This window comes from Molossus molossus, unplaced genomic scaffold (assembly GCF_014108415.1).
Source record: "Molossus molossus isolate mMolMol1 unplaced genomic scaffold, mMolMol1.p scaffold_m16_p_8, whole genome shotgun sequence".
Taxonomy (NCBI): Eukaryota; Metazoa; Chordata; class Mammalia; order Chiroptera; family Molossidae; genus Molossus; species Molossus molossus.
The window spans coordinates 27073261-27085372 of NW_023425402.1; the positions used below are offsets into that span (position 1 = coordinate 27073261).

Below are 12112 nucleotides of genomic sequence, written 5' to 3' on the forward strand. Positions count from 1 at the left end.
ATCAATAAACAGCTGTCCACTAGTGAACTGTTGCCTGCTCACTAAACCATCATGCTCTCGTACTTCTGTCTTACTTATTTTTTCCTTATCTCACTTTCATTCTTTAGTTTTTTAGAATAGGATGAATTCATAATTTTCTGGAACCTTTTTGATCTAGTAGAGAAAATCTATATTCATGTATATAATATATTCATAGTATGAAATTATGTTAGTACAGTTTTGCAAAGCTAAGAATCCAGATCTTCACTTTGTTTCTGAAATTCCAAATTTATTTTTACTTTTTCAGAAAGCAAAGTTCTTATAGGTGAATCCAGAAAGCAATAAATAATAGTGTGTCAATACCTCTCTCCCCTCAAGAAAAAGACCATTTAAGAGGCTGACAGTGACTAAATGAAGCCCCGAAAGATCTTTAGTTCCTTGGGAGGGGTAGGTACTTCCTGTCCTGTTCCTGGGGCTTACACTCTCTTCTCTAGCTTTTTGAAATTATTTTTAAAAAGTGGACTAATGTCCAATTTTTCTAACCAGTATTTAAGAAAGAATGTAATTCTAGTGATTCAGAGTTTTTCGGGTTTTTTTCATATTTTCTGAAATAAATGTGGCTAGAAGACAATAAAATAATGCTTTATAAATATCCTAAATATTTATAGGCATGAATAAGATTTGAAGATATTGATGTATTACCTCAATGAAAAACTGATCACTTTTTTTTTTTGGCATTTTTATTACATGCCTTTAAATTTTCCAACTTTGCTTACTTTCTAGCTTTTTTTTTTTTTTTTTTTCCAGTTTATTTGGAGCCACATTTTGATTGAAAATCCATTCTGAAGAATTTTGCTGTGTCACTTATTACTGTGAATTAATTCACTTCCACCAACTTAGAAGTCATTAATTAAGACCAACTCTGCTCTTTAAAGGAAAATCAACTCTGTTTTGCATATTTATATCATGCCTTAGTATTAACTTTTGTCTTCCTTTTCTATAAATTTTTGTTTTTATCCTCTTATTTTTTATCTTTGGCTTTTTGTTTCTTTGTGGTTTTTTTTTTTTGTTTTGTTAATGTCTTCTTCTACTCTTTGCCATCCTCTTTCCCTTAACAACATTTATTTAATATTCTATAAAATACTTAAAGTTTTGCCTTTGCCACCATAGGCCAAAACCCTTTTTCTTCTCTTTTGCTGTTGCTTTTGGAAGTGTTTCTTTTGCAATTTAGAATGTGAAACCTGTCACAGATTTTCCTTTATTTCAACTTTATTTGGAATGAAAGCTGCACATGGTTAGGTCTGCATGGGTATATTAGGGTTGGAGGTAAGCAGTAGGTTATTGTTATATGCTCGTTGTTCCCTTCTGAATGCCTCTTATACTCTAGGTTTTTTGTGTGTTTTTGTGTGTGTGTTTGTTAATCCTCACCCAAGAATATTTTTCCATTGATTTTTGGTAGAGTAGAGGGAGGGAAGGAGAGAGAGAGAGAGAGAAACATCCATGTGAGAGAGACACATCAATTGGTTGCCTCCTGCACGACCCCAACCAGGGCTAGGGATCGCAGCTATTTTTATCATTAATACTGTAAAAAGAAAATAGATTTCTAGCCACCAGGTTTTGTTTTTAGTTTTTTACAATTTTTTATTGTAGTAAAATACACAATATATAAGATTTACCATCTTAATCATTCTGAAATGTACAGTTTAATAATATTAACATTTACATTGTTGTGTAGCCATCACCACCATCCATCTCAGAACTCTTCTCATTTTGCAAAACTGAAACTCTATACCCATTCAACAATAACTATCCATTCCCTTTCCACCCCGCCAGGCCCTAGCATTCACCACCCTACTTTCTGTCTCTGATTTTGAATACTCTAAGTATGTAGTATAAGTGAAATCATACAGCACTGTGTTATTGTGACTGGCTTAATTCACTTAGCATAACGCCCTCAGGTTTCATGCATGTTATAGCATGTGTCGGAATTTCCTTCCTTTTTAAGGCTGAATAATATTCTATTCTATGTATTTACCCCATTGTGGTTATCCCTTTAGTAATTGAAGGATATTTTATTTGTATCCATATTTTAGCTACTGTGAATAATATTGCTATGAGCATAGGTGTAACAAATATCTCTGAGACCCTGCTTTCAATTCTTTTGAGTATATACCCAGAAATCCAGAAATGGAATAGCTGGATTATATGATAATTCTATTTTTAATTTTATGAGAAACCGCCATACTAATTTTCACAAGGATGGTACTATTGTATTTATATTCCCACCAAGAGTACACAGAGGGTTCCAATTTTTCTACACATTTGCCAACACTTGTTATTTTCTGGGTTTTTTTTGTTTGTGTTTGACAGTAGTCATCCTAATGGGTTTGAAGTGCCATCTCATTGTAGTTTTGAGTTGTATTTCCTTAATGATTAGTGATGTTGAGCATCTTTTCATGTGCTATGGCCACTACATTTTAAAAGTCATGAAAATTAATATATATTGACCAAAAAGTCTAGACTTAAAACATGATTTTTATTTAGATCTAGATTAAAAGATGCATTTGTAATTCTAAAATTCAAAAAAAAAAATAAGTTACACTGAATCGTAGTATGTTCAGATTCAGTTATCTGATTGAAGACACAGTTTTTTTCTACATAAACAACTTAAAGGCATCAAAATGTCTGGTACTGAACTTTATACAATAGTGCTCCCCTTGTCTGTGGGGGATAAGTTCTAAGACTGCCAGTAGATGCCTGAAACTATATATACTATATAACCCACAGGAAATATATATATAGTATTTATAGGCAACCCTATATATATTATATTGCTTTTGTATACATACATACATATATATACCTTTCACTTAAAGGAAGCACTTATGGCTCCTCTTTGGCATATCCAAATTGCCAGCATTGCCATTCTTGAGCTTTGGGGCCATTATTAACTAAAATAAGGGTTACTTGAATACAAGTGCTGTAAGGTATTGTGACAGTTAATCTGATAACCAGGACAGTTACTAAGTGACTACCAGGCAGGTAGCATATACAGTTGACCTTTGCACTACAAGAGGATTAGGGGTGCTGACCTCCTACAGTCAAAAATCTTTGTATAACCACATTCGACCCTCTGAATATAGATTCCCAACCACAGAGTAGACCCTTGAACAATGGATTTGAACCATGCATTTGAACCATGGGCACACATAAGTGGACCTGTGCAGTTCAAACCAGTGTTGCTTAAGGGTCTGCTATACAGCGTAGACACTGGACAAATGATGATTCATGTCCTGGGGGTGGAACTGGATGCCATGAGATTTCATCATGGTACTCAGAACAGTGCACAATTTATTTTATTTTTTTATTTTATTTTTTTTATCCTCACCCGAGGACATTTTTCCATTTTTTGTTCAGGTAGGTGGGAGGGAGAGAGAGGAACAGAGAGAGAGAGAGAGAGAGAAACATCGATGTGAAAGGAGCACATCGAGTGGCTGCCACCCGCACAACCGACCAGGGCCGGGGACAAACTGCAACCGAGGTACGCGCCCTTAGCGGGAACCGAACCCGGGTCTCTCAGGACCGCAGGCCGACGCTCTAACCGCTGAGCCAAACCGGCCAGGGCGAACAGTGCACAATTTAAAACCAGTGAACTGTTAATTTCATTTAATACTTTTCAACAGTGGTTGACAGCAATAAAAGTGAGACCACAGAAAGTATAACCGTGGATAAGGGGGACTGAATGTAGTAAGAAAATCATAGAACAATCACTTTCTTGGATAATTTGATCACATTTCCTAACAAATGGCTTTGTGAATACTAGAGTAATAGTTTCTGTTAAGGAGTGGTATTTAATATGTATTGGGACTTAGAAAATCAGTGTCCACAAATACGGTAACTCTTATTGGGCCCATAGGGTCATTTTGGTTACCACAAGAATGCCAGCATAGCTTCTTTCATCTAGCTTCTTAGCATAGTGTTTCTGTCTTCAGATTTGACAGCCAGACAGTTTCTTAATGCAGTGTGGTTTTCGGGGGGGGGGGGGGGGGGGGGTCAGCGGGCCTTTCTGAGAATCTGACCAAAAGCTTTCTATGCCTCTTTCAGTAAAAGTGAACATGTATATACAATATCACATACAGTTTCAGGGATTTGTGGTCTCAAGGCTCCTGGTTACCAGCCAAGCAACCCATACAACTCTTATCTTTAGGATGTAACAAAAGTTCACACTATAAGTATTATACAATAGAAGTTCTCTCATGTTTATCATTTTATAAGCAATCTGGCAATTTTTCAGGTTTTTAAAATCACCATAGTATAGACAAATGTATAAGTTTGGACTTCTTATTTAACTGTCCAGAAATTTTTCATTATTAGGACCAGAAGGTGATTTTGTATAAACAGGAAGAATCTGTTGAATAATGTCATGAGAATCAATGATCATATGGTATTTCATACTTTGAGAATTTAATCTTTGCCAATTTTTCAATTAATTGAAAGTTTTGTCAGAAGGTACTTACCTCAGTAAAAGTAGAGATATTTGGGGTTACTGGTTTCATGTACAGATGTCCAGTCATTTGGCCATAAGATTTCACTCTTGCTTGGTAGGAAGGGGACAGGTAGGTAAGTAGCTTTATTACTGAGACTTTTTTTAGTTCTCTGACTTGATTAGTTAAGCTAAATCAATTACACATTGTAGCAAGGTAAACCTTTATACTAATTTTGAGATTTAAATGTGTCATGGTTTTTAACCCTATAAATTATCTCTCCTGAGCATCAGGTTTTAGCACCAAAATTTTTATTATAGCTATGATATATAAGGATATTTATATCTTTATAGAGCTATCTTAAAATATTAATCTCTTAACACCGTTGGCTCCTTTATCCTTCATCAATTTTATTTTATAAACTACTTCACTTTTTTAAAACTTGCCAAGATACATGGATCCTTTATGGTAACCCTAATCAGAGGAGCCAGATAGACGCTCTTCTTTTAGACCTTTTACATTTCATTCACAAACACACGTTTATTAATTCAAGCTTCACGTTTCAAAGATGCAAATACAACTTGTCACATAAATGTTGTTTTAGAGAAGGGAAAAGAAACTAACCTTTATTGAGGACTTATTATGTGCCAGCCACCAGGCTAGCTGCTTTTTATATTTGTAGTGTTTGAAAGTGTTTAAAGAACTTCCGCATGTTATTTAATTCTCTCTGCAACACTATGAGTTAGGATGTGTTAGGTTACCCCATTTTATAGATGAGGAAGCAGAGGTCTAGAAAGGTTAAAATAAGCTATGTGTGGCCACACACGTTTTTTTTCTTTATCAGTATCACTGATACAAATTCTTGATTTTATGATGTAGAGAGAATCCAGTGTGAATTATTGTCTCTCAACAAAACCTTGAAGAATGAAGATACTGAGAGTTGTTCTGCTGCAGTCTAACAACATTTGCAGAATCAACTTGGTAAAGATATCAAATATGAGAGTTTTGTTTTTTTTTTAAAAAAAACATTCAGGAAGATATGAGGGCTTTTTATTTTGTTTTCAGAAAATAAAAAGATTTGATTTTGAGTTCTGGTACTTAAAAAAGTAAGCTGATCATATATCAAACATAGTCAAGGAAAGTGGTCAGCATTATAAGGTCCCTAGGATCTTCTGTCTGGTAATTAAACACATAAGCCCCATTTTATTGTGACTGCAGAAATGGCATCTCAGTGTGATGAGCATGTGCTGAGTTACAGAAACCGTGCAAGCACCATTTTCACTTAACCTTGAATGATGTTGCTCCCCTGCTTGTAGTACATTCTCCATAGGATGAAATAACTGTGCTGCTTGTTTTTACTACACTGACTATACATTTTTAAAAGAGTTTTTGTTTGTTTCTTACTTTCCAAAGTGTTGAATTATTATGCCAACCTCAGCCAAACTCCTTGATTGAATTTCTGAGTTACCATTTTTAACTGCTTCATTGGTGACAGCCATTGCTTAATATAAAAAGTTCTCTGGGCTTTTTTTTTTTTTAAATCCTCACCCAAGGGCATTTTTCCATTTATCTTCAGATAGAGCGGGAGGGAGAGAGGAAGGAAGAGAGAGAGAGACATCGATGTGAGAGAGACACATTGGTTGCCAGCCACACGACTCCAACCGAGCCCGAGGACAAACTGCAACTGAGGTATGTGCCCTTAGTGGGAACTGAATCCGGGGCTCTCTGGTCCACGGGCCGACGCTCTAACCGCTGAACCAAACCAGCCAGGGCCTGTGGGCTCTTAATGATCTTTTTATATAATAGACCGTGCCCATATCTTGTAGCTTAGTTAATTTGATTAGTGTAAGATTCTGTTTTTAAAGACACAGTTTTGGCTCAGTGATTGAAGCATTGGCCCAAGGACCAAAGGGTTGGGAGTTTGATTCTGGTCAAGGGCACATACCTGGTTTACAGGTTCTATCCTGGACCTCATTGGAGGTTATGTGGGAGGCAACTAATAGTTGTCTCTCTCTCACATAGATGTTTCTGACCCTCTCTCTCTTTGTCTCTCTTTCCTTCTTTCCCTCCCACTCTTTCTAAAGATCAATGTAAAAATATCCTTGGGTGAGGATTAACCAGAAATGAATAAAAATAAAGACAGTTTTGTATATTCAATAGTTTATCATTTTAAAGTAAATTAAACATCCTCTTTGTAATTTAATGCAAAGTTTTAACTTAGACTACTTTTTCTTAGGTAATGCAAAAATGAATTTGAGCATAGGCTTTTATGTATTAATGAATTCAAGTTGAAAACACATTTTACTATGCTTCAAGATAATTTTTGTTGAATCTCAACAATTTCCTTGGACTTTCTGGTTTATGGGCCTACAGCATTGTTTTATCTGTTTTGTTTGTATCTTTGGGAATGAATGGGGTATAGGCATTAAACATTGCTGGTATCTGTAGAATCATACCAATTACACAGGTTTTAAAAGCCTTTTTCAAAATTGAACATAGAAATTCCCCCATGCTGTGAAAGTATAGATGATTTAAGTAGAATCAAGTTCTATGTAATAGGTATTATATAAAATAATGGTTGGACTTTATTCTAAACGTCTACCTGCCTATTGTTTCTTCAGCCTGTTAATGAAATTACAGATTGTTGCTTTGGACACCGTTCCCAAAATCTATATAATTCTGTACTAAGTACTGAAAATAGGTGGAGCTGATTGAGGCAAAGAAAATAATTTTTTAATATTTGCAACCTAGTATCAAGTAATCCTTATAATTCAAGTCTACAATTTTGCCTTAGGCCTTATACGCAATGATGAATTGTTTTGCTTTTTAATTAAAAAAATGTATTTACTTAGAAGCATTCAGAATATCAAGAAAATAACTGCAACTTTTTTTTCTTTTTCCTTTTTTTGCAATTATGGAGTGGTATTCAGTTAACAGAACAACTAGTTCATATAAACTGCATCAGAGACAACTGAAGATGAAAAAAATACCATCCCCATATATAACTAATTTGTATTGTGTACCAACAAGAACCTGCTTTAAATTTCCATGCCAATTTGCAACCCCTGTATTGTACTAGGCAAGGTTAGTGGCTACTGAAAATACCACCAGGACAGGGCTATCTAAAGACACATTCAGTAGAGTATTAACTATTCCAAAAAAGACACTGTACAGTTTAAAAACAAATCTTACACAGCCTTACATTTCAATTTTTTTTTCTTAAAAGTAGTGAATTGTATACAGTGGGTTAAATGCTTTATAGACAGAAAAAAAACTGCACTAGAACCAACTTCTTCAGTCATCTTCCTCCTCCTCCTCCTCCTCCTCTTCATCTTCCTCCTTTTCCCTGCCTTTTTCATCCTTGACGACTCCCTTCTTTGCCACATCAGGCTTCCTTTGGCTCTGTCTGCAGCAATATCTTTTCCGTAATTCAGCTGGGCCACTTTCGTTTTTATCAGGCTGCTCGTCACCTGCAGCAGTGTTGCTCCACATCTCTCCCAGCTTCTTTGCAACATCACCAGTGGGTAAGCCGGGCGCGCTCCTTTGTTTTTTGGGTGATACTCAGAACAAAGGCTGAAGGAGGCCTCAAGTGCTTTGGGATCCTTTCTTATTTCCCTTTTAGGAGGGATATAAGTTTTCATTTTTCTTTCATAATGGGCCTTGTCATATCTTCACATTTTCCTTTCCCTGTAGCAGACATGGTCTTCCACCTCTCTGCACACTACTTAGAAAACTGAGGAGTGGACTGAAGCATCTAGTTGTTTCTTCTTATGTTCCACCCGGCAAGTTTGCACAGAGAAAGCATATGATGACATCTTTCCCCTTGGCTTCTTAGGATCTCTTTTGCCCATGTTTAATTACTTTTCCTTAGGGAGCACAGTGTCAGTGCCCGTCCAGCTTGCACTTGACCCAGCACTGTCTCTGTGGAGCTCATGTACTGTAGTGGCTGCAGTGATGACTTGTTTAGACCAGTTAAGACATTCCACTTTTGACTGGCCTTGACTTTGGATTATGATGATAGAAAGCTTGGGTATTTTATCTTCATATGTAATATTTTAAGACTTAATTTTTTATTCTTCATATTGTAACTGTAATGTTTTATTTTCCTAAAACATTGAAATATTTGAAGTAGCGAGTATACATAACAATGTAGAAAAGTCAATAGTATTTTTGCTGGAACGGCAAAAGATAACTTATAATAATAAATTTTTGCAACAAAGGAATATAAGGGATATATAGTGATTTTTATTTATAAACAATTATAAGTCTTTAATTTCTGAATGTATAGTTTGTTTTAAAATATTTTCAGAGGAGCAAATATCTCCATTTGACTTGTATTTAGTTACTTAAACTCTGATTCAGGCACTCTGAGCTATATACTGGGTGGGGCAAAAGTAGGCTTACAGTTTTTCCTATGGAAAATTATACAATAATAACAATATAAGCATAAACCATTTTGCGTACTCACAACTATAAACCTACTTTGGTCCCAGTGTGTGTGTGTGTGTAAAGTAACAAGTTAAAAAGCGCTAATACATCATGGTTCAAATTCTAAGTGACTTTTGCAATACCTGGTTAGTTACATAATTTTTATAAATTCTTGGGTCTCTTATTATGAAAGCATGTAAGACATGAGGTGAGTGAATATGTGCCATGCAGAGGCATTGTTAATTTAATTCTGTGGTCTCTATAGAGATAAATGCATATGATTTTGTTTTTATTCTTACCCAAGGACATTTTTTCATTTTTTGTTCAGCTAGAGTGGGAGGGAGGAAGAGAGAGAGAGAGAGAGAGAGAGAGAGAGAGAGAGAGAGAGAAAGAGAAACATCCACGTGAAAGGGACACATCGAGTGGTTGCCACCCGCACAACCCAACCAGGGCCGGGGACAAACTGCAACTGAGGTACATGCCCTTAGCGGGAACCAAACCCGGTCTCTCTGGACTGCAGGCTGACGCTCTAACCGCTCAGCCAAACCAGCCAGGGCAATGCATATGATTTTTTAAATGCAGGAGAATTTATCTGATACCAAAATTGTAACATGATTTCATGCAAGTGAAGCTTTCAGTTTATTTGCTATATCCAAATAAGCATACTAGCTTTTTAAATTTTAGTTTTTAAATACTAGAATTTTTCTATTTCTTCAACAGTTAAAACTTTTTAAATAATTTTTTACTATAGAACTAAAATTGAATTTCCTATTTCATTAGTTTCTATTCTTGATTTAAGTAATGTAATTTGATAATAGTTTTTTTTTAAGTAAAAAAAAAACCTAAAGGGAAAGTGGTGTTCTACTAATGGATTGTAATTAATAAGCTTGAGTATGGGAGAAGTCATCGATAATGTTCGAGAACACATAAATTATGGCACAATAACGTCTTAAGAAGTTAATTTGCATTTATTGATTCTACTTTACAGAATGTGACAGTGATGACAACCTGGGTATAAAAAGTACTCCGACAGAAGAAGAATTCAGATCTACAGAAGGTAACTTAATGGAATAATTACTCTTTTCCCTACTTGAGTGTATCTTGTATGTTTTTTTTTCCCCCCTCACCCTTTCATCCCCCCATTCTCTCCTACCCCTGAGGTTGAAAATAGGCGTTTCTTCCTTCAAAGGATAATTTTCATTTCCTCATGTAAGAAGATTTAGGGATAATACTAATTTAAGAGTCTAGAACAAGAATCAGCCAATTATGGTCCTTGGACCAAATCCAGTCCACTGTCTATTTTGTAAATAGGTTTATTAGAACATACTCTTATTTAAGTGTTGACTGTACTGTGGCTATTATACAAGAGCAAGGTTGAGTAGTCCTGCCACAAAGAGTAAAGATTACCATCCCCCCTGCCCTAGCCTAATAATTATTTTCTGACCCTTTGCAGAAAAAATTTGCTAACCCCTGGGCTTTGAGAAGATTTTGATTTCCTAATTTTTACTTATTTTGAGTAGCATTAAATTAACAATATTAAAAGTTATACAGTAGAACTATGAAAGCAAGCACGTACATCTAAATATTAATGGGCTATTTCTGTAATTAAAAATTTTACCTCTTTTCAAAGGAAAATCTACTTATTTCCTTCCATAGGTTAAAGAGAACTTTTTGTATTATTTTACAACAAATAACTGACTTACTATACTACTATTCGGTTGTGTTATATGCCCATTTTTACTTTGGTTTTCCATTAAATACTGCTTTAAATAATCATGGGGAAAAAAGAAACAGCAGATCTTAGAAAATACTTAAAGCTTCACTGAAGAAGTTGAAACTATTACATTGGCATCTTGGACATAAAGGACAACAGTAGGAATGAGAATGTGGAGAATAGAAAGTAAGGAGGGAAACATGACTAAACAAGCACAAACAGAATGAATGGCCTAACTAATTTGTTTTCTGTGTATTTGCTTGATTTCTCATATAATGAAATTAGTATGAGTAAGCGCATACTAGAGCTTGTCACTATTAGGAGTTTGGGATTTGAGTCTGGCACTGGAATTGATTCATCCGTTTAATGAAGTAGAAAACTAATCTTTCTCTCTTATAGCCAGAATTCACTGGTTAAACAAAGTTTGCAGTACATCTACAGCCTAATTGGAAGCAAGCTTTCTGACCTGTTGTTATCTGCAACATGGTCTTTCAAGGTCTAGCTCAGTGCTTAGCAGCCACAAAATGATGAGTTAAACAAATGAAAAAACTTTTGAGTTGGTAGCAAAAACTGCCAGCTAAGTGGTTTATCAGGGCCACTAAAAGAAGAACACCATTGAGCATCTATGTAGTTCAGACTTTGCAATCTTTATTTACCACCCATGACTAATCCCATGGAAAATACCAGACAAAATTATAACTTAAAAAAAACTTTTTTTTCTTTATTGATTTTTTTAGAGAGAGAGGAAGTGAAAGGGAGAAAGAGATAGAAACATCGATGAGAGAGAACATCAACTGGCCGCCTCCTGCATGCCCCCCACTGGGGATTGGGCCCACAACCTGGGCATGTGTCCTGACTGGGAATCAAACTGGTGACCTCCTAGTACATGGGTCGACACTCAACCACTGAGCCACACCGGCCAGACCAAAATTATAACTTTTAAATAATCATACTTGGGGAGCCTTCACGGTTTTGTGGGCTCCTAACTAGCCCAGAAAAACCTGAGATGTATATAACTAAATATATGTCAGAATTTTTAGCATTTTATTATCTGTGCAATGCATTTTATGGTTTGGAGATTTTACATATTTGTGATTCTTTAGTTTGGACAAGGATTACAGTAAAAGGATGAAAGAGAAGGTACTTTAAACTTTTAAGTAGTTGTCATATGAGGTATGGACATATGCTTTAATTCGAAGAAAAATAAAAAAGGTGTTATTTGTGTGTTATTATTATATATAATAATTATTATGTACATTATATATTATAATAACATATAACATATATTGTTATACAAGGTGTTCCCAAAAATGTATATACTTCGAATAATTATAAATTCCAATATGTTAAATCTGAAAAGGAAGAAACATCATCAGTTGAGCTATCAGCTGTTAAGTGTGTATACATTATTCTGGGATACCCTGTATATAATTAAAGTGAGAGGCACACGATGTTCTATGTAAGTTAAAGAATCTGATCTCCTCTGCATTTTCCTTTAATACCCTTG

The 12112-nt window shown here is 35.2% G+C and overlaps 1 protein-coding gene across 5 annotated transcripts in view; it reads left to right on the forward strand.

Moving 5' to 3' along the window:
* ZNF451 (zinc finger protein 451) overlaps positions 1–12112 on the forward strand; it is a 108270-nt gene that overhangs the window by 67871 nt on the left and 28287 nt on the right. For all 5 annotated transcript variants that reach the window (XR_004957799.1, XM_036249218.1, XM_036249216.1 and 2 more), the window contains one exon: positions 9880–9948. Coding sequence is in view for 4 of the 5 variants with exons in the window: in XM_036249218.1 (XP_036105111.1) it covers positions 9880–9948 (69 nt within the window). In the remaining variant the exon portion in view is untranslated. The remainder of the gene's footprint in view (positions 1–9879; positions 9949–12112) is intronic.